The following is a 26,472-nucleotide window of genomic DNA, read 5'->3' as shown; positions in this document are numbered from 1 at the left end:
CTCACTCAATCTTTGTATTAAAATATTGTGGTTTAACATATCAAACGTGGCTGATAAATCCAGTAAAATAAGTAAGTATTGATTTCCATAGTCAAATCCTCGTAGTATTAGTGAAAGCAGTAATGTTTCGGTACTAAAATTCTTTCTGAAACCATGTTGCATATCCAGCATGGCTCTCTGCTTCAGCAGCATGGGAGAAAGACTGATACATCACGCATTTCCAGCATAGCTCTCTGCTTCAACAGCAGGGGAAAAAAAAAAACTGATGCTTCACGCATTTCCAGCATAGCTTCCACGGCAGCGGAGAAGAAAAAAGGATTCGCAATCACAAAGTGGGGAGTAGCTGGCTTGTTACGGCGGTTACTACCCCAAACCAAATGTGCCTGATACTTCACTTTCAATGCATATCCAGCATGGCTCTCTGCTTCAACGGCATGGGAGAAAGACTGATACTTCACGCATATCCAGCATAGCTCCCTGCTTCAACGGCAGGGGAGAAGAAAAAACAACCAATAAGGGCTGTATATCATAGTCTGGGTACAACAGATAATCATGGGTGTAGCTTGCTTATTGTGGCGGTTACTACCCCTACTGCCCCTGACTAATCAAGCTAGATGTTTCACTTGGATGCAGCTCCATCACTGCTCTCTACATTGATGGTGGGGGTGGAAGGGAAATAGAACCAAGAGCTAAGAGAAACTGATAAGTATGAGAGAAAAAATGTGTGAAGCTTGCTGGGCAGACTTGATGGGCCGTTTGGTCTTCTTCTGCCGTCATTTCTATGTTTCTATGGACGGGGTTTCTTCGATGGCGAGGTCGATGATTTCGCTCCCTCGATGGTCCGAGACTTCCGATGTCGGTGGCGATGTTTCTCTCTGAGATCCCCTTGGTCCTAAGGGGGAATAGAGGTGGTTGAAGGCTGAGAAGTCGTCGATGCCGGATGGTCACTGGTTGGTTGTTGATACTGGCGCGAAGTTGACAGGGCTGGTTCTGACGACGTCGATGCAATAGACAGCATCGGGGTTTGAGCACGGAAGAGAAGTTCCATCTTCCCCATTCTGGCCTTGCGACCTTTTGGTGTCATTAGGGCACATTTGGTGCAGGTCAGGACATCGTGCTCACATCCGAGACACATTACACAGACCTTATGAGGGTCTGTAATGGACATGATGCGATTGCAGTCCAGGCACCGACGGAACCCCGACGCCATGGCCATGAAAAATTTGAGTCACGGTACGGTCGACGGCCAATAGGCCGCGAGGGCCAAACTCGACGGGAATCGACCGAAAACTGGTAGAAAACTTACTGTAGTACTGCGGCTTGAAAAAAATGGAGGGACCCCTATGGGGTAAGAAAAGTTGTACTAATTCCGTGAGGAAAATACCTGTCAGGTATCACTGTGGAGCTCCTTAACTGCGTGGCTACTGCTGAGTGGAAAAAAGAAGACTGAAGGGGGGACCCCTGCTGGCTGCAGGTTTAGTGGCATGCTAGGCATGCCCAGTAGGGGCCAGTCAAAGTTCTAGAAACTTTGACAAAAGTGTTCCGTGATTGGGCTCTATCCTATGATGGACCGTAGTGACTCTCTTCAAATTACCTTTCCCACCAGGGGCCATGGTGGAAACACGTAGAGAAGAATATGCTGAGGCTAGGGAAGGACTAAGGCATCCACTCCCTCCGCGCTGTGCTCTCTTCTGTGGCTGAAGAATCACGGAGCTTAGGCGTTCATTAGAGTGGCCATCAGGTCCAGGTGGGGAGACCCCCACCGACTGAATAGAAGTGCCACTGCTTCCTCGGAGAGTTCCCACTCTCCGGGAACGGGCCAGGGATCGCAGCAGGCAGCTCCCCAAAAGCTCCCATAGGAGTCTGCACCCAGAAGACCACCCGTTTCGGAGGCGCGGAGGCACCCTCACCCCCGAAGACACACGAGGCACACAGACCGTCCCGAGATAGGTGCGCTCGCGCCGCGCCGCAGGCCCGACATGCAGCCGGACGCAACATGGTCGGACAGGCAACCAAAAATCAGCACCTACCCCCCGAAAACATGGCGAAATGGTGCCGAAATCCCCCCCCCCCCCCACGATCAATTAACTGTCCAGCCGCCTCGGGTCCTGAACCCACTGGGGGGAGTGAGCCGGGCTCCCCGGTATCACCCCCAGTGTCTGCGTGGGTTGGAAAATGGGTCCTCAACCCCGAACAGCCTCTGTAACCAGGGAGGATGGTCCCCTCAGGACCTCACAACCCCCTGGGAGGCGGGAGACCCTGACCTGCCTAACCCTATCTAAAACCCTAGGCTAGGCCCCACACAGACTGTAGGTTTGGCACCTCCTCCACCTGCTGGAGACAGAAGACGACTGCCAGACTGTAGGTGGCACCAGCGTAGATAAGGCGGAGTTTGTTTGTTAAACTTCTGTCTCCATCTGCTGGGGGGGGGGCCAAAACCCAGGAGTCTGGAGTGATGCGGGTACGTACAGGGAACCCTCTGTCTCTCTTCAGTGGCTTATCACACTGATTTGCTACCTTTCAGTCCTCTTGTGCTCATCATATTCTGTTTCTGCATACAACTGTTTAAATACAGGCTATGCCCCTCAATATCCCTGCTTTTCAGAGACAATGGTCACTCTAAGCCCTGCTCCCACCCACAGGCCCTGACCCCTGGGATTCAACACTCAATCTAAGCCCTGCTCCCACTCCCAGGCCCTGACCCCTGGGATCCAACACTCACTCTAAGCCCTGCTCCCACACACAGGCTCCACCCCCCTGGGGTTCAACACTCACTCTAAGCCCTGCTCCCACCCACAGGCCCTGACCCCTGGGATTCAACACTCACTCTAAGCCCTGCTCCCACACACAGGCTCCACCCCCCTGGGGTTCAACACTCACTCTAAGCCCTGCTCCCACACACAGGCTCCACCCCCCTGGGGTTCAACACTCACTCTAAGCCCTGCTCCCACACACAGGCCCTGACCCCTGGGATTCAACACTCACTCTAAGCCCTGCTCCCACCCACAGGCCCTGACCCCTGGGATCCAACACTCACTCTAAGCCCTGCTCCCACACACAGGCTCCACCCCCCTGGGGTTCAACACTCACTCTAAGCCCTGCTCCCACACACAGGCCCTGACCCCTGGGATTCAACACTCACTCTAAGCCCTGCTCCCACTCCCAGGCCCTGATCCCTGGGGTACAATACTCACTCTAAACCCTGCTCCCACACACAGGCTCCACCCCCCTGGGGTTCAACACTCACTCTAAACCCTGCTCCCACACACAGGCTCCACCCCCCTGGGGTTCAACACTCACTCTAAGCCTTGCTCCCACACACAGGCTCCGCCCCCCTGGGGTTCAACACTCACTCTAAGCCCTGCTCCCACACACAGGCTCCGCCCCCCTGGGGTATAACAGTTATGTTTAAGCCCTGCTTCAACTTGAACTCTGCTCTCCATCACTCCCATACAAAGCTACTTTTGGCAGGGGTTCTTATAGGTATTCATGCACTGCTGAAGCTGTCAGATTACAGCAGCTGCTGAGATGCAGCACATATAGGCAGACAGTATGTAGCTACATGACTAACATGACATCCGTTCTCCTATACCTCTTGGATTAATAGGTTGTCCACAGGCAACTGAGCCAGCTCTGCCACCTTCCTGGCCTGCAGGAAAGCCCCTCTCTCCTGTAGTTGCTGAATGACACGGCTGCACTCCTGCTGCAGCATGTCTGGGCTGTAGTGCAGCAGGATTGTGCGGTCGATGGACACCCATGTGCCCTCCAAAATCTGACTCAGCGCACAAAGCTTCCTTACATCAGGACCTGTTCCAAGGAGAGAGAGAGAGAGAGTCACAGAGGAAAGCTCCTTCTGTCTGTGAAACACACAAAATGTTCTGAGGGATTATCAGGCTCTTTCTGCATAGCTGCAGCCAGGGCTGGAAAAATGCCAGGCGCCAGCTTGCCTGGGCTGCTGTGTCTGATGCCTGCTGGAGAAAGATGCAGCGCCAGCCCCTGTGCTGGGCTAGGCTGGAAAAGTTCATCAGTCAGCGTCTGAAAAAAGGGATCAGATTGCCGGAGTGGGAAGCAGCAGTGCTAGGGCCACATCTAGAGCAAGAAATCGTAGTTTGGACAGCGCCAGAAGAGAACAAGCTGAGCATCAGAAAACAGGACCAGGTCAAGAGCAGCAGTGGGGCTGCAGAAGGAAGAGAAAGCGAAAAAAAACCCCCAAAATTGAAATTTAAAAAAAAAAACCAAAAAACACTAGAGAGCTTTCCATCCCGACACTTCTCAAGAATTTTAGCTGCTGCCAAAGATTTTTCCAGGCCTGGTTGCAGCTAAGTCCCACATGATGTCCCCTCCCAAGCATCAGGGTTCAGGTCTTTTATAAAACGTTAAAGGAGAAGGATCTGGCTCTTCTGTGCCCCTCCCTCGCAGACTCCTCAACACAAAAATTCCTAGGGGGACACACACACACAGACACACAGAGAGAGACACACACACACACAGAGACAGAGACACACACAGACACACACAGACCCAGACACAGACACACACACAGACACACACAGACCCAGACACAGACACACACAGACCCAGACACAGACACACACACAGACAAAGACATACAGACACACACACACAGACACACAGAAAGACACACACACACACACAGACACACACACACACACAGACACACACACACACACACAGACACACAGACACACACACAGACACACACAAGGACATCGCTTAGGCCTTCCTTCCATTAAGAAAAACTGAGCGAGAAGCCCCCCTGGCGGAAGAGTACAGTCACCAAACTAATGTGGAAAAGGCCTATCATCAAATGTTCATCAATCAGTCAGGACTGGATGGGGACTCATTTCATAAAGGAGAGGATTACTGAGATACCAAGTGAGCAAGGAGCAGCTGAGGAAACCTGAGAGAGGTCCGATATCTACAGGCTGCCATGACAAGGCAACGTCATCTAAAGCAGGGCAGAGGAATGCTGCAGTCACTGCAAGAGCTTTTTCTTACGCCATTACTTTATTTACAGTTCTTAGTTGCTTATCTAAAAGCCTAAGCAATGTACAGAAGCTTGGAAGACAACAAGTAAAACACAAATAAAATTAATACACAAAACATATAATTACAAATGTTATAAAATAACAGATTACATCTACTCCAAAAACATTTAGTCCAACTCACAGTAAGACAAGACCCAACCTGATACTGACAAATGTTATGGTAGGAGATGTCCAGGAACCACCATACCTGCCTGGTTACACCTGCCTAAACCAATACAGCTGAAGCTATCTTCCAGCTACTAAATGTACAAGCAAGGCCACATTCAGTATTCTAGTTATGGTCATCAGATCCCCTAAAATTGATAGGGTGCCTGATGTAGCCCTGTGTAAGGGCTGGATGAACTACCATGCAGAATTGCTTATTGGGAACGCAAACTTATGGAAGATGTGACATCCAGCCTACTGCTGCACAAATCCCCAGAGGGAACACCATCATTACCAGTCAAGAATCACAAGAGAGAAAGACTAGCACATTACCCGTAGATATCAGAATGTCCTCCGAGTCTGCAAAGAGATGCAGAAGCTTTCCCAACTCATAATGTGTGCGACACTGCTGCAGCATCAGCTCCAGGAGGAATACAGCATGGGACTCCAGCCACGGCACCGGTAGCACAGAAGAACTTCCTCCCTCACCTGCTCGCTTCAGCTGCAAAATCAAAACAGTCTGCTCAGCCAGGAGCCTCTGCGACAGACAATTCAGCACCAGTTTAAAAGTTGACCTTGTAGCACCCATGATCCACTTATAGAGAGGGCTATCGAGGAACAAGCACCTGGCCATCTGGGCTCAGATTACAGATGCAGAGAGAGGCTCTCCCAGGAGGTAAAGTTTATCAAAAGCATCACTGCAGAATAAACAGAACCACTTCTGCCAGCAAGAGGCTGCAACAGAGATCACATAAAGCAGAGTTGCTTACCTGTAGCAGGTGTAAAATGATATTTTTTTTCCAATAATTGACATGATAATTACCAATCCATGTTTTTCTTGATTGCAAACTGTTGAATAAGTTTGTATATTTTTGAAATTTGATAAAGAATTTTACCCCCCCCCAAAAAAAAACAAACAAACTGGTGACCGTAACTGTACTCAACCAAACAAACGCTGAATCCCAGCAATATTACAGATGCCCAGATCTAGGGATAGGGTGATGGCTTACCCATAACCTCTTTGGGATCGAGATTCATGTGCGATTCCTTGTCACTGTTCATGGGCAGCCACGGGCAGGATGCTGAATCCATCCGTCTACACTAAGGAAAACAAAATTATCAGGTAACTTCTCATTTCCTAAAGTGTAGCCAGATGGACTAAGGATGTGTGTACAAAAGCTACTCCCAAACGAGGCGGGAGGCTGAACATGGTCTGGTTAGCATCATCTCGGGCTTGGACATCCAGGCGATAGAACCTGGAGAAGGTGTGCAAGGAAGACCACGTTGCTGCTCAGCAGATGTCGACGGGAGACAGTAGCTTAGCTTGCGTCCAGGATACTGCCTAGGCCCTATTGGAATGAGCTTTAACCTGAAGGGGTAAAGGCTTCCCTGCCTCTACATAAGCTCCCGTGATCACTTCCTTGATCCAGCGAGCTAAGGTAGATCGCGAAGCTGCTTCACCTTGTTTCCTTCCATCGTGAAGAACAAACAAGTGATCCATCTTGTGCACTGGTTCTGTACATTCTAGATAATATACTAACAGCCTACTGATGTTTAAGTTGTGTAGGAAGCGGTAGTCTTCCGAGTCCTTGCGTCTCTCTAGGGACGGTAAGGAAATGGACTGGTTCAGGTGAAACCCTGAGACTACCTTTGGCAAGGAAGGGATGGTGCGAAGCTGCAATGTTACTAGAGTCAACTAGAGGAACAGCTCCCGACATGACAGCGCCTGTAGTTCAGAGTTGCGACGAGCTGAGCATATTGCCACCAAGAATACAGTCTTCAGCATTAACAGGCGTAGAGACAGAGCGCGCAGCAGCTGAAAGTAAGACCCTGCTAAGAAGTTCAATACTAGATTGAGGTTCCATAGGGGGACCGGCCACTTTGAGGGTGGTTGGAGGTGTCTAACTCCTTTTAGGAAACGGGCCAAGACCGGATGTGTCAACAGGCGGGTTCCATTCACCTCGACTCAAACAGGAGAGAGTCACCACCCGGACCTTCAAGGAGTTGAGGGATAAAGACTGGGATATGAAGGGAGACCTCCGAGAAGTCCAAGGATATTAAGAACTCTCCCGGTTGTACGGCCAACATCCTGCTAAACACGCTTTGCGCATAAACAAATTAAAACCAGCAGGAGACCTCTACCAGATCCAGAGACTCCTCCTCAGTGCAAGTGCCTCTCTGCAAGGCAGGGAACTGGCCAGTGATTGAGATGGGGATTCTCCTGCCTCTCCCACCGACGCTGCTAGGGAATAAAAAGTGGCCACAGTTTACGCGCTGATGGGGAAAGCCTCAATGCTAGACCCCTCCATCCCCAAGGCTTGTTCTATCGGGTGCGGACATGCTCGACGCAGACCCCCGAAGGCCATGCCACGTTTGCTGCGCATGCACACATGCTCTTCCTCCCAGCACCCGTGGCACCACCAGCACCTCAATGGCAAGCAGGGGAACAGCGCCACGGAGCCAACACCTGGTCTCCTCCACAGACAGAGAAGCTGCTGAAAACCTCATCGCTGAGCTCCCCGAGTTGCTGAGATAGCTCCCCCCACCCCTGGAACCTCGCTGCTGCACAGATTCCTCTATGTAATTCCTTGTTCTCTCTCTGTTTTGTTTGGGTTTTTTTTACTCTCTAGAACAAATAGAGAGACATAGAAACCAATACTTTCCTTTGGTGCAGGGGTTCTGGTTCCAGGAGCGCAGGCCGCATGGCAGATCAGAAAAGAACCAGACCACTGGCTATATCGGTCTCCTTTTGCCAAATGTTAGCAACCCAGCCCAGGACAAACCATATAAAAGGGACAATTCCCCGCTCCACTAGGCTTGCAGTGCAGAACTGCCAGCAGATTCCACCGCTGTCTCGTGGGGGGTGAGAGATCCGGACCACCAGATGTCCACCCCATGGACCTCCGGACCGAGCTATCCGAAGGGTCACCAACCCCCTGCTCGCCCACCTCAAACCAGGGGGGATGACCCCAGCAGGACCTCACAACCCCCTGGGAGGATCCAGAAATTTTGTCTTTTAATCTTTTTTTTTTCTCTCCAGACTGCAGGTTTTACACATCTACCATTTGCTGGAGACAGAAATACTGAGGGACTGCAGGAGGCACCGGGGGTTATGTACAGTGTCAGTGAAACTTCCTCTGTCTCCATCTGCTGGCAGGGAGGCAAAACTCAGAAATGTGGACTGATCTGGGTACACACAGGGAACTGTGGTTTTCCAAGTCGTCTCATTTTTCTTCCAGGGCGTGGTATTTTTTTTGTAGTACCACAGTCTCCTCGAGGCCTCCCAGGTGCTCATCATGCCTGCTCAAGTTTTGATCCACTGCTGCTATCGCATTAGACTGGCTGCTCATTTTGACATGCAGTTCATCCAACGAAGCTTGTACCTTAGCCATTGTTCCTTTACCACAACTAGCACCGCATTGGTTGGCTCGTGTATCATCACCTGTCATCCTCTCGAGCACTGTAGCTGGTTCGGGCACCATTTTGTCCTCCGTAGCCACAATTTTTTCAGTGCCTGTCTCTTGGGTCTAGTCGACATTTCGTTCATTTTGTCCATGAATTCCTCACCAGACCCAGGGCTTCAGTATTGATTGAAAAATTTGCAAATTATCACCCTCATTGTCAGGATTGTGCTGGATTCCCAAGGAGCTCAGACACCTGACTCCTTCTCGTTATGTCATCACCAGAAGTCCTTGGGAATTTTATTTAAGAAAAATTGTTAAAATAAATAAAGCTGTGAATGGGATAAATAAATGTTAAGATTTGTAAACAGCCTCAAAAAAAGGTGGGTTTTAGATGGGATTTAATGCAGGAAGTCTATTCCGAGAGTACGGAGCTGGGATTTGGTGGTAGAGAAGCGCATAGAGCGACTGTGGCGCAGAGCTCACGAGGAGAGTTGTAAGGAGACATAACAGGATAAATAGTGAGGAGCTGCAGAGTGAGAGGACTCCAACTTACGCTGACAAGGCACTTCTGGAAGTCCTGTAGCTTCTGGGTGGCATTGCTGTAGTTTTGGTAATCCATGCACAGCTCATACACCTCCAGCATATGTAAAAGGGGGCAGTCCTTGAAAAAAGGAAGGAACAAGAAAGATGATGGTCCTGGGGCAGCAGAGAGAATGGCGGCAGCCTCTCAGATTCTAATAACTTAGTGGCATGATCGTTTCACGTGTTGCTACAGATTCTGGCAGAGCAGGACAGACTGAGAAGGGGGTTCTACTCTCTGGTACAGGGTGGCGTATTATTATTATTAAAATGTTATATACCGTTTCTAAAGCATGTTAACCAAGCAGGATACATTAAAAACAAAAGAGGATAAAAAAAAAAGATAAAACAGACAAGGGGAATATAATAAAACTAAATTAAAATTACAATCAATAAAAAAAAAAAGTTCTTAATAAAATTACCTAAAGTAAACCAAAACAGAAATATACACATTGATGATAAAAAAAAATTACAGTCTGAATAACAGTTACAGTTCTGTAAATACCTGAAATGCCAAAATAGCTCGAGTGTATTAAAGCGCAATTATGCAAAAATCAGTGCAAACGCCACAAGCAGGCCACGTACCCATATTCCAGCAGCACAAGCAGACCACGGGCACACATTTTAAAACCACAAGCAGGCCACGTACCCATATTCCAGCAGCACAAGCAGACCACGGGCACACATTTTAAAACCACAAGCAGGCCACGTACCCATATTCCAGCAGCACAAGCAGACCACGGGCACACATTTTAAAACCACAAGCAGGCCACGTACCCATATTCCAGCAGCACAAGCAGACCACGGGCACACATTTTAAAACCACAAGCAGGCCACGTACCCATATTCCAGCAGCACAAGCAGACCACGGGCACACATTTTAAAACCACAAGCAGGCCACGTACCCATATTCCAGCAGCACAAGCAGACCACGGGCACACATTTTAAAACCACAAGCAGGCCACGTACCCATATTCCAGCAGCACAAGCAGACCACGGGCACACATTTTAAAACCACAAGCAGGCCACGTACCCATATTCCAGCAGCACAAGCAGACCACGGGCACACATTTTAAAACCACAAGCAGGCCACGTACCCATATTCCAGCAGCACAAGCAGACCACGGGCACACATTTTAAAACCACAAGCAGGTCATGTACACATTTTTTTAAATACTACAAACAGGCCATGGGTACATAGAGGACCACAAGCAGGTGATGGGCAAACATTTTAACACCACTCACAGACCACATATATATATCTGAGCACCACAGTGTAAATGAAGAGTGATTTGTGTGTGAAAAGCTTTGAGAGAAAAGCTGCAGATTTCCATAAGCTCTCGGATAGCCACAGGACCCCATTTCTTACAGAGTTCTACATTCTTCAGTTGTCTGAGCTGCATTTCATAGGGAAACACGACTGAATACCTTCAGAAAAAGCTGAAAACCCCGAATAAGAATTTTACTCTTCTGTTTTGCCAACAAGGTCTTCCATAAAAGTGAGAGGTCATGGAGATTCCACTGGTGACCTTCAAGCAGACCTTCCACGTGGGCTGTGGCCAAGGCCCCTGTGTCCTCATCCAGAGACGTGATCACCCACACACACACGCACTGCACAACGCTGGTGCCCTGGCAACAGACAGAGGGATTACGGTAACAACATTAAACAGCACTGGACATCGAGATTTCATCAGTGCAACTGTACGAAATGTTTTACATACCAAGCCCTTACCTGGGTCAAGAAAAGATACCTACAACCCGACCATCCCCAAGGGAAAGAGGATAATTACATCACCCACTCTATCCTCCTCTGTGACAGAATTAATATAGTGATCAGCTCCATCTCCCACCCTAGGGAGGTTACAGGATTGTTTCAGGAGCCCCCTGAGAAGAGCAAGGTTAAGAGAACACAAACCCTTTTGCTTACCAAGAGCATCAGAAGCAACAGTGAGTCACTCACCTTCAGACAAGCAGCCAGGACACTCAGGATGGGAGCTCGCTGCCGCATGGCCTCCACCAGCAGGAAATGGCAAACGTCAAGCTCCTCCTGACACTGAAGGAGAACATGAAAGACACCACTGGCCCCGGCTGGCCCCGGCTCCCCACACTCTGTGTCACGGCCTTCGCTCATCCTGCAAGATGCCCCAGGGGGTGCCCACTCCCCACAGAATTCCTGCTCCATACCCGAAGGAGAGAAACACTGCAAGTTCTCAAAGGCCAGACCCAAGTGATATTGCAGGGTGGGGCTGAAATCTTTCAGAGCAGACTTAACCTAAAATAAAAATGATAGCCCCCATCACCAAAGATGCTTAAACCTCTCCTTACAGTTCCTGAAGGTTATTCATTTTCAAGTACCAGAAAAGCAGACTATGAATAAAATAAATACAAATAAATGGGTAACATTACTGCACAGACATGAGCAGGAATTAAAACAGAACAACATAGTTGGCAAAGCTGGAGAAGGGATGGTAGGGGCAAGGGCCCATCTCTCTCAGCTAAGACGGGACCTCACATTGCACAATCACAGGTAACGCTCATAAATGAATGATACCGAGGCTGAAAGCAAAGTAAGATATTGCAATAGAATGAACAGATCTTCTGTTATAGCTTCTCCACCGTACCACACAAAAGCTCCTTGCATGTTAATTTAGAAATCCAATGTGTAAATCAGCTACACTGCTCATTAAATGCCCCAGCTGCTAACAGTGAACCACCAACAATGGTGTTTCCTGTGCATACCCAGGTGTTTCCTGTGCATACCCAGATCAATCCAGACACGTGGGTTTTGCAGAGAACCAAACCTTTGAGGCACTGCTACATATCTGAAATGCCCTGGCTGCCTACAGTGAACCACCAGCAATGGTGTATATAAAGGCAAAAACCACAAAAGCCCAGAGAAAGGTTTGGAGAAGAAGAGCAGACAGCTCTGAAAAACGTCTGGTGACGATGACTGAAACAAGCTGTACTTGTACTTGTACGTACTGCATGTGCTCAGCAGCAGTACAAACTTGTAAGAAAGCTTTGGAAGAAGGAGCCACTCAGTGCGTCACAGATGGTTCTGCTTTCATGGGGACAAGCTGGGCCAGTCCTGGCTCCACCACATATGCGAGTTGCACGAATATTCAGTTCTATGTTCATGGGGACAAGCTGGGCCAGTCCTGGCTCCACCACATATGCGAGTTGCACGAATATTCAGTTCTATGTTCATGGGGACAAGCTGGGCCAGTCCTGGCTCCACCACATATGCGAGTTGCACGAATATTCAGTTCTATGTTCATGGGGACAAGCTGGGCCAGTCCTGGCTCCACCACATATGCGAGTTGCACGAATATTCAGTTCTATGTTCATGGGGACAAGCTGGGCCAGTCCTGGCTCCACCACATATGCGAGTTGCACGAATATTCAGTTCTATGTTCATGGGGACAAGCTGGGCCAGTCCTGGCTCCACCACATATGCGAGTTGCACGAATATTCAGTTCTATGTTCATGGGGACAAGCTGGGCCAGTCCTGGCTCCACCACATATGAGAGTTGCATGAATATTCAGTTCTATGTTCATGGGGACAAGCTGGGCCAGTCCTGGCTCCACCACATATGCGAGTTGCACGAATATTCAGTTCTATGTTCATGGGGACAAGCTGGGCCAGTCCTGGCTCCACCACATATGCGAGTTGCACGAATATTCAGTTCTATATTCATGGGGACAAGCTGGGCCAGTCCTGGCTCCACCACATATGAGAGTTGCATGAATATTCAGTTCTATGCTCATGAGAACAAGCTGGGCCAGTCCTGGCTCCACCACATATGAGAGTTGCATGAATATTCAGTTCTTTGTTCATGGGGACAAGCTGGGCCAGTCCTGGCTCCACCACATATGAGAGTTGCATGAATATTCAGTTCTATGTTCATGGGGACAAGCTGGGCCAGTCCTGGCTCCACCACATATGCGAGTTGCATGAATATTCAGTTCTATGTTCATGAGAACAAGCTGGGCCAGTCCTGGCTCCACCACATATGCGAGTTGCATGAATATTCAGTTCTATGTTCATGGGGACAAGCTGGGCCAGTCCTGGCTCCACCACATATGCGAGTTGCATGAATATTCAGTTCTATGTTCATGGGGACAAGCTGGGCCAGTCCTGGCTCCACCACATATGAGAGTTGCACGAATATTCAGTTCTATGTTCATGGGGACAAGCTGGGCCAGTCCTGGCTCCACCACATATGCGACTTGCATGAATATTCAGTTCTATGTTCATGGGGACAAGCTGGGCCAGTCCTGGCTCCACCACATATGAGAGTTGCACGAATATTCAGTTCTATGTTCATGGGGACAAGCTGGGCCAGTCCTGGCTCCACCACATGTGCGAGTTGCATGAATATTCAGTTCTATGTTCATGGGGACAAGCTGGGCCAGTCCTGGCTCCACTACATATGCGAGTTGCATGAGTATTCAGTTCTATATTCATGGGGACAAGCTGGGCCAGTCCTGGCTCCACCACATATGCGAGTTGCATGAGTATTCAGTTCTATATTCATGGGGACAAGCTGGGCCAGTCCTGGCTCCACCACATATGCGAGTTGCATGAGTATTCAGTTCTATGTTCATGGGGACAAGCTGGGCCAGTCCTGGTTCTAGTCTATTGCATACACTGAAATGTAGCTCCAATTTCCCTAAGAAAAACAGGGCTACATCTTCCTGCATGCAGCTGGGGAAGCAGGACTGTCTTAGCTTGTGCCCTGAACATGGAACAGTAATGTCACGCTGAATATAAATCCTGTTTAGCCATGGGAATGGATTCTTCCAGGCTCAGCTGACTGTTCCTCACCTGCTTGAGCCAGCTGAATGTCCATCACTTGACCCATGTGTTCACCCTTTGGAATGGGCCCTCTCATACATGGGTTGCTTGTTGCCTGCATATCCCTCAGTCGTTGCATACATGGCCATGGATACCACAGACTCCTAACCCTAAGACATCTGAAACCATTTCTCAACCCTGAAGATTTCAGAACTGTCCTACAACTTTATCTTCTCCACCTTCGACTATTGCAACTCCTTACTTATGGGAATACCCTTTTCAAACCTCAAACCACTCCAAATACTGCAGAACTCAGCTGCCAGAGTCCTAACAGGAACAAAAGGAAATGACCATATAACACCCATATTGACCTCACTTCACTGGCTTCCTATTACTGCACGCATTGCCTACAAAGCAATGACCATTATTCACAAAATTTTAAACAATGATCATCAAGGTCTAAACACTCTTAACATAACTCCTCAAAATCCCTCAAGAAACCTATGCTCCAATAACTCAAGTTACTTAAACATCCCAACCATCAAAGATGCACATCTGGCAACAACAAGAGAGAGAGCCTTCTCCATCACCTCCCCCAAACTTTGGAACGCCCTACCTGAAGTCCTGAGATCCCAACACAACATAAAAACCTTCAAAGACGACCTAAAAACACTAATGTTTCGCAAATTCTTCACTGACCCTCATCCATCTGACCACACCAACCATGAAATGAACTCTCAGCTATAATCTCCAACTAAGCATGCTTACCCTCCTCACCCAACCTAATAATGCTTACTGGACTGGATATGTTTATCTCTGTAAATGCTCACATTGTTATATTTCAAAACTGCTAAAAATGTTCACTTTGTAAACCGTTATGATGGCTCTACTGAATGACGGAATATAAAACTCCTCAAATACATACATAAATACATAAATAAATAAAATGGAATGGATCCTCACCTGCCCGTTGGGCTATTTGCTGTGTGAATATTCCTTACATGCTTTGGCTGCTTGTTGTGTTTCTGTCATCTCTTGATCCATGTGTTTATTTCATGAATTAGTTCCTCGCACATTTCCCACAGAGCTGAAGGTTTATTCTGGGTAATCACATGTAAATGCAAGGTAACTATTCCTGGCCTGCTCATTTAAACCTGTGACACTGCTTCCTCACCTGCTCAGGCTGAAAATTGTGGGTCTGGATTTGTACGATAAACTGCAGCCAATCATGAGCCCTTGCACACACTCTCAGGTATTGTGGGTTCAGCTCGATTGCGTGGATTTTACAGAACTTCATTACCAGGTCCCACTGTTGACTTGCCTCACTCGACACCCTGGGGTCAAATTGAAAAGGAGAAAAGAAGCATTGCTAATTGTTAGGGATAATATGTTGACAACATCTGCCAGGCTGTGCAGCGAGGAGGAGCAGGTAAGCTGTGCTTTCTGCAGCACAGAGCACTATCAGGACGCAGGTGCCCTAAACACGAGCAAATATTTCAGCAGCCGGCCCAGGGGCTGAGTGACAGTGAGCTGCACTGACCTAAGCCTTCCCCTTTCCTACCTGTGTTGGGAGCACTCACCGCCATTTCGTCATCATGAAACTTCCATACCTCATGGCCAGATTTAAGGCCCCAGAGGATGCCCTGACTGAGGACTGAGTGAGCTGGGAGGGGATAGAAAAGAGAGGAAAAATCCACTGGTAAAAGCAAAGGCAGGCTCATGGCCTGAGCAGGAGGAAAGAGATAGGATCTGAAATCTGCGCACGTGACACAGTCTCCAGCAAGATGAAGATGTGGCTTCTCACCTGCTCGCATGCCCCTCTACAGCGTCCTGCAGACCGACTAGCAGCTCCTCCGCACAGGCCCTCTCATGCTCCACCAAACCACACAGCTTTTCTGCTACAAAAACAAAACACAGGCTTGAGAGTTCTCAGAAAACACCTGGGTGCCTTGAGAGGTAATAAGGCGCAAGATGTAGCCATTTTTAGTGACGAGGACAGACATCAGGGCACTGCATGCACATATGTGGACAGAGTGGCATGGCTGATCGCTCACTACCTACAAACCAAAGGGGAGAAGGAAGGTTATTGATGAAGCTAAACAGGCAGGTAATGTCACTCCCATCAGCCCCTCAAAATGTGCTGGGGGACGTGTATGGCATCACAGGGAGTGCTTAGGGATATGGTGTTTGGTAGGGGAGCGTCACAGGGAGTGCTGAGTGAACGAATATGAGGTAGTGAGGTCTTACTGACGGGCCGATACAGAAAGAAACGCGGGAGAGCCTGCGAGCGCCCGCAGACCAGTGCCCTGGGCACACGATTCAGTACCGGCCTGCATGCAAATTAGGGTCCGCAGTAAAAGGAGGCGCTAGGGACACTAGCGCGTCCCTAGCGCCTCCTTTTTGACGGAAGCAGCGGGTTTGACAGCCAACATTCAATTTTACCAGCCTTGGTTCTCGAACCCGCTGACAGCCAAGGGTTCAGAAAATGGATGCCAGCAAAACTGAGCGTCCGTCTTCCAACCCACGGGCAGAATTTTTATTTTTTAAAATTTTTGGGGCCTCTGACTTAATATCGCTATGATATTAAGTCGGAGGGTGTATAGAAAAGCATTTTTTTCTGCTTTTCTGTATACTTTCCCGGTGCTGGCTGCACATTTTACTTTCTGTATCACTCGGGAATAACTAATAGGCCCATCAATATGCATTTGCATGCTGCGGGTGCTATTAGTTTCGGGGGGGGGGGGGGGTTGGCCGCGTGTTTTCGACGCACTATTACCCCTTACTGTATAAGGAGTAAAAATAGCGCGTCGAAAACGCACGGCCAAACGTGGGCTAACAGTGCGTCCCGCCGGAGCGCACCTTACTGTATCGTTAACTTTGTAGGGAGGGATGTCTGACTGAGAAGGTGTCACAAGGAGTTTTGGGTGACAGTGTGAGACAGGGAGGTATCCATAGCAAGTGCTGCATAACTATGGCGAGGAAGGGAATCAGTCACAGAGTGCTGGATGACATTGGGTTGGCTAGGGAGGTCTTACTGTGGGGTCTCCCAGGGAATGCCTGGTGACAGAGAGGATGTCATAGAGAATTCTGGGTGATAGTGAGAGGCACAGGGAGGTCACACTACAGATAAGACACATGGTGCTCTGGCTCAAACAGTACGGACAGCAGTGGGTTAGGAGGGGGTAAGTGATGGAGAGTGCCTGATGATGGTGTATAGGGAGGGAGGGCACAGGGAGGTCACACTACAGATAAGACACATGGTGCTCTGGCTCAAACAGTACGGACAGCAGTGGGTTAGGAGGGGGTAAGTGACGGAGAGTGCCTGATGATGGTGTATAGGGAGGGAGGGCACAGGGAGGTCACACTACAGATAAGACACATGGTGCTCTGGCTCAAACAGTACGGACAGCAGTGGGTTAGGAGGGGGTAAGTGACGGAGAGTGCCTGATGATGGTGTATAGGGAGGGAGGGCACAGGGAGGTCACACTACAGATAAGACACATGGTGCTCTGGCTCAAACAGTACGGACAGCAGTGGGTTAGGAGGGGGTAAGTGACGGAGAGTGCCTGATGATGGTGTATAGGGAGGGAGGGCACAGGGAATTCTGAATGTAGGAAGGTCTTGCAATGGGGTAAGCTCTGGCTGATAGTGTAGGGAGAAGGTACAAAGAGGTCCACAATTCAGCAGCCTGCGGAGCAGCTAAGATATCCGGGTACAGTTATCCAGATAATGTGTGCTCATTTTCAGCTGGTTATGCCTGGATAAAGACAGATGGGTAACTTCTGCTCTGCTCTCCAGCACTACGCGGAATATCTTTCTTCTATCTTTTCCTTCTTTTTTATTATTTTTTTTTTAAATGTACTCCAGACTGCAGGTTTTACACCTCTACCATCTGCTGGAGACAGAGAAATACTGAGGGATTGCAGGTCGCACACTGGTTTAACACAAGTTCAGTAAAGCTTTTCTTCTCTGTCTCCATCTGCTGGCAGGGAGGCAAAACGCATGAGTCTGGACTGATCTGGGTAATGAACAGGAATGGCTCTTTCTGACTGTATTTAGGGAACAGCAGTGCATGCCCTTCCATTTCATAAGGTTCATGTGGCCTGCAAGGGGGCCAGTGAATATTGCAAAATATTCTAAACAGCATTTCATTCTGACAGTACCTAGCGAGGACCTGAGCCGAGTTGCCTCTTCACTTCCAATCTTGTGACTTAAAATTAGATTTGCAACTTTCACATCGACTCTGAGCTTCAGGCTGTCCAGCCCAAGGCACTCCAGAAAACCCAGACAGGCTGCTCCTATGGAAGGGACATCAAAGGAAGCAAGGCCTAAAGCATAGGCTTCATCCCCTGCCTGCTGAATCCTGAAAACAGAAATCCAATTCCACTTACAACTGGAGATGACAGAAAGTATAAATCACACACAATATATGTACAGACTGGACGATGCTTCTAGGTTGGAACAGTTAGGCTCTGGCAATGAATGGGTTAATGCATGTGCCTGTATGAGTTCAGTCCAGAGTTGGAGAATTTGCCAACACTATGATGGGACATATTTTTGTGTCAAAGTAAAGCACATGGGCAAAATTCAGAGCCAGCAGGATTGCAGTTACGGTGGGTGTAGTGATTTTATCTTGGCATAGAATGGAAAAGCCACATTGAGATGCTGACACTTCAGATGTGTTTAACTCTGGCGGATGCAGGTCTTTTATTTATGAAGCTTAGCAGAAAAGGATTGCCTTGAAAATAGAAAAGGTTAGAACCACTTTTAAAATAAGAAGATTTGTTTCATTAATCAAACTACTTAAGCAATGGCTACAAGCAGTGGTTCTGCAGCTGCCTAGGATTGCCTTAGAGCTGGGGAACACGTCTTCCCCCATATCTAACGTAAACATCTGTTTTCCTAAACAGGGTAGGCTCTGGCTGATTTCTTACACTCTGTTTACGATGTTTCCATGGCACTGGGGTCTCTTGCACTATTACTGGCTAAGGATTTCTTCTCTCATGTGTGTGAGACCAGAATCCCCATCCCTTGCACAATTCCCCACTAGGATTCCCTTCACATACTCACAGCTGCTTCGGGGATTTGCTCTTTGCCAACTGCTGAACCAGAAATGTAGCAAATGCAAACGATGGTCGTCCATGCCGCAGATAGTAAGAAAAATCCATCCTTTCCAGCACGGCGTATTTATTCACCAGATCACGGGAAGAGAAGTGAGGCAGGTCGCTTGAGATATCTGCAATGTGCATCAGAGCGTGCAGCCGTGACTATTCTGCCACGTGCCCCATCCTGGGCTTTCCCCCTCAAACACTGCAACCACAACATGCAAACTGCCCAGCTACTTTTCAACCATGGACTTCGCACTAGTTTTCAAAGGGAATCCTTCCTCTGTGAAAGTTCCTGCACAGCTTGCACCTCTTGTTTGTCTGTGGGAATGTCGCCTTCCACTGCAGGTGAACTCATGATTTTCAAAGACCACATTTCTGCAAGTTAAGCACTCATAGAGGGCAATTTTCAAAAGCCATTTACCCATGTAAAATTGTTTTTGAAAATGGCCCATCCTGCACACTGATAAAATGTGCACACTGTGCATTCCTAGGGCGGGTTCAGGTCAGGAAGGCAAGACCACAATAGTTTTGGATTCTCAAAATTACGTGCACTGTTTTAGTTGGAAAAAGTATCTACTTAAAGAAGCAAATTTCTCATTGACAACTGGTGCAAAATCCAGGAGGTAAAAGCACCCAGGGACTTTTCACTTGCCTGCAAAGTTTTGAAATTTGTTCCCATGTGCACTCCCTGCACATTCACATCCAACCGAACACATCATTGCCTCTGCTCTCCCTCACCTTCCCATACAACCCAAAACATCGCTGGCTCCATTTTCCTTCCACCTTCCTATCCAGCCCAAAACACCGCTATCATCGCTGCTTTCCCTGAAACTTCCCATCCAACCCAACACATGCAGTCTCAACTCGCCCTGTACCTTCCCATCCACTGCTGTCTCTGCGCTCCTTGCACCTTCCCATCTAACTCCAAACTCTACTGTGTCTACTCTTCCTGCATTTTCCCATCCAACCCAACACATGCCGTCTTGGCTCGCCCTGTACCTTCCCATCCACTGCTGTCTCTGCGCTCCTTGCGTCTTCCAATCATACTCTACTGTCTCTACTCTTCCTGCGTTTTCCCATCCAAGTCAAGACATCATCACCTCCACTCTACTTGTAGTTCACCCAGATTCGGCGCAATACTCTTCCTGTCCACCACACGTTTAGGTATGGTACTGGATGTTCTTCCCAAACAATTTAAATTTATTTTTCTCCCATAATCATACAATAATGAATATATAAGGGTTCCATCTATTATTGCACATCAGAGTCCTCCACTGGCTGTTGTGACATTCATCACCCCAGGAACGGAAATTAGCAGGTAAGAACCAATTTTCCTTTCCCTGTACGTACCAGGATCAGTCCAGATTCCTGGGATGTACCAAAGCTTCCCTAAGTAGAGTGGGACTGCAAGTGTCCTGCTCGAAGTAAACTCTCACCAAAACTCATGGCCTCTGGAACCTGGACATCCAAAAGATAATGCCTGGCGAAAGTGTGCAATGATTTCCAAGTAGCCATCCTATAAATTTCTTGTGGCAAAATTTGCAGACTTTCAGCCCAGGAGGCTGCCTGGGAACGGATAGAATGGGCCTTTACCCCCTTCGGGACAGGACGACTCTGGCAGATGTATGTGAAGCCAATGGCTTCCTTCAACCACTGCACTTTTGACACCTTATGACCCTTTTTTGCACTACTCCAGAGCACAAAAAGGTGATCCAATAACCAGACGCTATTAGTGATTTTAAGATACTGCAACAAAGCACACTTGACATACAAAAGTTGCAACTCTCTAGCATAAGACATCGCAATATCCAAACTCGGGAAAGCTGGAAGCTCCACCGACTGATTTAAGTGGAATGATGATACCACCTTCGGCAGAAAGGAAGGAACTGTCTTCAAGGAGACCCCCCTAATCCGAAATCCTCAATAAAGGATCTCTACATAATAAAGCTTGAAGTTCTGAGATCCTTCTAGTGGAACAAATCACCACTAGGAAAACCACCTTCAAAGTGAGATCTTTCATAGCAGCCCTTTTAGGAGGCTCAAACGGTGCCACACACATGCTCCTAAAGACTAAGTTAAGACTCCAGGCGGGACACAGCTTCTGAACCAGAGGGCCCAAATGCTTCACCCCCCGGAGGAAATGCACCACATCTGGATGCACAGCTAGAGCCGCTCCCTGCACCTTGCCTTGAAGACAGCCCAAAGCCGCCACCTGAATTTTGAGGGCGTTAAAAGGACAAAACCTTCACCAACTCTTTGCAAAAAGGACAGAATACATGCCACGGACACTCACATAGGATCAACCCCTTGCTCCGCACAAAAGCCTCAAAAACTCTCCATACCCTCACATACATCAAGGAGGTGTAAGTCTTTCTAGCCTACAATAGAGTAGAAATGACATCCTCAGAATATCCTTTTTCCGTTAAGCACTTCCTCTCAAAAGCCAAGTCGCAAGATAGAAGAGAGCTGCCTAATCAGAAAATATGGGGCCTTGATGCAGAAGCTTTGGGAGATGAGCGAGCCTCAACAGACTGTCCACCGCTAGGTTGATCAGATCTGCAAACCAAGGCTCCAAGGCCACTCCGGAGCCAGCAGAATTATGTCCCCCGGATGAACCTCCACTCGCTGCAATATCTTGCCCACCAGCGGCCATGGCGGGAGCACAGCGCAGAATGTCCTGAGGCCAAGGAGGGAGCAAGGCATTGACCCCCTCTGTTCTGCACTCTCTTCTGCGACTGAAAAAGCTCGGTGCCTTGGCATTCCGCTGAATTGCCATTAAATTCCTGTGGGGTTTACCCCATCTGCAACTGATGAGGTGCATTGCCTCTGATAACTCCCACGCTCCGGGGAGTTGCCAGTTGAAACAATCAGCTTGCACATTGTCGGTCCCGGCTATGTGAGAGTCTGCTAACAATGCCAGATGCTGCTCTGTCCAGCGGATCAGCTCCCCATCTTCTTGAACCGCCACTCAATTCTTGGTACCACCCTGCTGGTTGATGTAAGCCATTGTTGTCGCATGGTCTGACAAGATTCTGACTGCACAGCTGCACAAGAGAGATAGAAATGCCCGCAGCACCAACTGCACCACTCTCAGCTTCAAAAGAACTGGTTCCAGGCCTGCGGCCTGCCTCTGGGCTCCTCCTGAAGTCCTACCTTGCCGAAAATGCCTTTACCCTCGAAACTGAGTATGCAAAGGAAAAGAACGGTTTTCTTTTTTTGGAAAAGCCTGACTTTTTTTTTTAAAGCTTTACTACAAAGACAAAAAGGACGTCCCTGTAAGAAGAGTGGCAGCAGGCTCTGCTAATCCTCCTGGAGGTGAGGAAACTGAAACCACCAGCTTTCTGCTTCCGGCGCGGAAGGACTAAGCAACCAAGGGTCTCCGACTCCCTGCTCGTACACCTCAGAACCAGGAAGGATGGCTCCACCAGGAACTACCAACCTCCTGGAAGGAAAATCTCCAATTTTTATTTTAACTAGGTTCAGAACTGCAGGTTTTGCACCTCTACCAGACTGGGATAGGCATTTTGCTTTGCTGCCTTTTTTAGAATTTTCTTGGTCCTTGTACTCTGTTTTATTTTTTTTCCTTCTTTTACTTAAGTACAGAGTATTAGTTTTTAGTTTATTAAGAAAGTACATAAACTTTTGCACAGGGATTTGAAATGAATTGTATTCATCTCTACTTTTAATATCTTTTGTTTTATCTTTTTATTTTTCTTAATTACTTGATTTTTATTTTTATTATTTAACTTATGTTTAAAAAAAGTTGGAAAGTAATTATCGCATTTTTATTTGTAATTATTTGATTTTTATTTATTTTGTCTTACCTTTTATTTGACTATGTAAACCGCTTTGATCAATTATGCAATTGCTAAAATGGTATAGAAATAATTTAAATAAATAAATACTGGAGTCAGAGAAATACTGAAGGACTGCAGGTGGCCCACCAGATTAAGAGGCAGTGTCTGTGAAACTTTGTCTCCATCTGCTGGAAGGGAGGCAAACCCAGGAGTCTGGACTGATCTGGGTATGTACAGGGAACATACTTTGCTGTTTTCTTTTGAGCATACTAGCAAGAAGTTTTCCCGCTTATTACCATGCTCATAAAATGTTTGCTGCATATAGCGCATTGAGATCTCTATTTGTTCCACTTGCAGCACCTCTAACTCCTTTCTTTGGAAAATTAGCCTCTTCCAAACCCTCCTAGAACAAGTACTATTCATGTATAGTTTCTAATCTTGAAATCTTTTTTTATCTTTTTCTGGTAACTTGTATAGTTTATGATTTTACCTTCAGAGTCTCCCATAGCATAACCAGATTATACTGATCTGTGGCATTAATTTCTTGAAACTCTGCAATCTCCAGTTTTATCATCTCTTGAAAATTTATATCATTCAAAACTGAAGGATTGAGCCGCCAGGAATGTGTTGATGTAAGGAATTGTCATAGGCGAATACCAATTTCAATAGGATTATGATCAGATAAACTACAATTCAGCACATCTGCTGAGGTAATGTTAAACGTCCCTTGTGAACATAGAAACATGTCCAGGTTACTGTAAGAGTGTTGGACAGCTGAGAAAAATGTATAATCCCTGTCTGTCGGATTACGCATTCTCCAAATATCCACCCAATTCAGACTCTTCATTAAATTATTGAGACCTTGATTAGGTTCCAACGTTCCTCGCACCTTTGCAGATCTGTCTATCACAGGGTCAATGCAAACTCAACCAAGTGAACTCAGCCAAGTTATAGTAATAATTTTACATTTAATTCATGGCTCCAAAGACACCCAATGTAGCTCCTTTAAAACAGGAGTAAAATGATCAGACAAGGGGCTACCCGCTGCATTCATCAGTAGCTGAAGGGCATTTAGGTGGAGGCTTGGTAAAGCAATATAAAGTGCATTGCAATAATCCAAAATAGATAAAACAAACGCATGCATAATTGTTTTAAAATCTTTTACAAGAAAGATCTTTTAATCGCCTTAAAATCCTAAGTTTAAAAAATCCTCTTTTTACTACCCCATGTAAATGATAATGCAAATTAAAAGCTGCATTTAGATTTAGCTTGGTAAGTTACATTCAGGTCCTTTTCTCCAGAGGGCTAACTGTGTACCTGAAGCAATGGAGAGAGAGACGTGACAAGCAGCAGCAGCAGGATTTGAACTCTAATCACAAAAGGTAACCTTAGCATCTGAAGTCAAAAGAAAGAGCAGGCCACCGGCAAGGGGAGAACAATAAGCAGAGCTACAGAACTGCGCTTCTGGTACAGATGAGAACTTCTTTTAAGTTAAATAGGAATAGCAAAATGTAAAGCTAGCCATTAGATAAGACAATATCAATTGCTCTGGCATCTCTCAGAATTCAAACTGTAACTTTGCCCACTACTGTTTGATTTGAAAACAAACCTGACTTTCCTCCGATGGCAAGAGTGTTAGCAGACTGCCATCCAAAGAGCCGGGCAGGATCAAAGGGAGACAATGCCTGAAGAAAGAGAAGAGACACACAAGAGATTGAAAATTGCAGCAAATCAAGTTTTCATGTCACCAAGTCTATGCTAAAGGGAAGGGGAAGGAAAATTGGTTCTTACCTGGAATACCACAGATCGGTCCAGACGCCTGGGTTTTGCCTCCCTGCCAGCAGATGGAGACAGAGAAGAAAAGCTTTACTGACACTTAACCTAGAGTGCCACCTCAATATGACCTAAACCCGTGAAGATTAGCCTAACTATAACTGAGACCCTGAAACCCTCTCAACTAGCACAAGGGAGGCAGAGCCTCTATGAAAAACTAAGCAAAACATCATGTAACCAAAAATTGCCATGACAAGTGGGCTTTACTGAACTGGCAGAGTTCTGGGCTGATCTGTGGTAATCCAGGATGAAAATTAGCAGGTAAGAACCAATTTTCCTTTCCTGTTCATACCCCAGATCATACTCCTGTACCCAAGCTCCCTTGTACTGGGCGGGAATGTGATGGACCCGCTCACAATACACTCTCTCTAAAATCCAGAACTCGGACATCCAACTGGGAATGCCTGGAGAAAGTGCATAATAACTTCCAAGTAGCCGCCCGAAATATTCATTGTGAAGAAACCAGCTAACTCGGCCCATAAATTTGCTTGCACCTGAGTCGAGTGAGCCCTTAGAACCTTCGACACTATTGTGTCCTTCAGCTATCTCGCAACAGTAGCCTTGGATGCCTTGCATACCTTTTTTGGCCCATTCCAAATCACAAAAATTTGATCTGATTTCTGGAAACTATTAGTCACCTAGAGATACCTTAGCTGCATATCAAAACACACAAAGTTCCTTCACATGTGGCACAGACAAATCCAAATTTGAAAAGGTAGGAAGTCCCACTGTTTGACTAAGATGAAAGGCTGAAACAAACTTCAGCAGAAATAAGAGCACTGTTCACAAGGACACCCCATGCTCCATAAACTGAAGAAAGGGATCTCTACAAGACAAAGCCTGGAGCTTTGAAATTCTTCTGGCCAAAGTGCCAAGAAAAATCTCTTTTAGGATTAAATCTTTTAGAGTCATGCTCCTCAATGGTTCAAGTGGAGCCTCACACAACACCCTCATCACCTAATTAAGATTCCTTGAGGGCACAGCTTCCATACTGGGGGCTGTAAATGTTTTGCCCCTCGAAGAAAACGAATCACAGCTTGAAGCGAGGCCAGGGCCACACCCTGCACCTTACCTCGAAGACAGCCTATAACTGTTATAAGTACCTGAAGGGAATTATAGGCCAGACCCCTCACTAGACCTTTTTGCAAAAAGGTTGAAGTATGGGAAATTGAAGCCCAAGTAGACTGCATGCAGTTTAACACAGCAAGCCTCGAAAATCCTCCACACCCTAACATAAGCCAAAGATGTGGACAGCAGTCCAGCCTGTAGTATGGCAGTAATAATATCTTTGGGATACCCCTTCCATCTCAAGTGTTTCCTCTCAAAAACAAAGCCACAAAACAGAAGCAATCCATCTGATCTGCAAATATGGGACCTTGGCGCAATCGTCTCAGAAGGTAACTGAACTTTAACGGACTGTCCACTGCCAAGTTTACTAGGTCAGCGAACCATGGCTGACATGGCCATTTCGGAGCTATGAGAATCACTTTGCTCGATGTCTCTCTATGTGCTGTAGCAACCTGCCATGGGGGAAAGTCGTAGAGTTCCCAGTAGCCATGGTAGCATCAGAGTATCGATTCCTTCTGCTCCATGTTCTGTAAAAGGATGCTGCTTTGGCATTTTGTCTCAGCGCCATCAAGTCCATGCATGGCGTTTCCCACCTGGCCCGAAAGAGAAGCATTGCTTCCTCTGATTGCTCCCATCCTCTGGGGTCCAACTTTTGCCTGCAGAGAAAATCCA

At 47.3% G+C, this 26,472-nt stretch overlaps 1 protein-coding gene across 3 annotated transcripts in view; it reads right to left on the bottom strand.

Moving 5' to 3' along the window:
- Positions 1 to 26,472, bottom strand: part of LOC115074849 (spatacsin-like) — a 161,758-nt gene that overhangs the window by 48,893 nt on the left and 86,393 nt on the right. For 2 of the 3 annotated variants that reach the window (XM_029574773.1, XM_029574771.1), the window contains exons 20-29: positions 24,509 to 24,584; positions 19,065 to 19,230; positions 18,158 to 18,357; positions 15,799 to 15,892; positions 15,169 to 15,328; positions 11,157 to 11,468; positions 10,625 to 10,825; positions 9,171 to 9,278; positions 5,547 to 5,715; positions 3,593 to 3,807 (exon numbers count right to left, since the gene is read on the bottom strand). In XM_029574773.1, coding sequence (XP_029430633.1) covers positions 3,593 to 3,807; positions 5,547 to 5,715; positions 9,171 to 9,278; positions 10,625 to 10,825; positions 11,157 to 11,468; positions 15,169 to 15,328; positions 15,799 to 15,892; positions 18,158 to 18,357; positions 19,065 to 19,230; positions 24,509 to 24,584 — 1,701 coding nt within the window. The remainder of the gene's footprint in view (positions 1 to 3,592; positions 3,808 to 5,546; positions 5,716 to 9,170; positions 9,279 to 10,624; positions 10,826 to 11,156; positions 11,469 to 15,168; positions 15,329 to 15,798; positions 15,893 to 18,157; positions 18,358 to 19,064; positions 19,231 to 24,508; positions 24,585 to 26,472) is intronic. The other variant, XM_029574772.1, reaches the window with a different exon arrangement.

Source organism: Rhinatrema bivittatum, chromosome 13 (genome assembly GCF_901001135.1).
Source record: "Rhinatrema bivittatum chromosome 13, aRhiBiv1.1, whole genome shotgun sequence".
Lineage (NCBI taxonomy): Eukaryota > Metazoa > Chordata > Amphibia > Gymnophiona > Rhinatrematidae > Rhinatrema > Rhinatrema bivittatum.
This window is presented reverse-complemented; position numbering and strand designations above follow the sequence as displayed.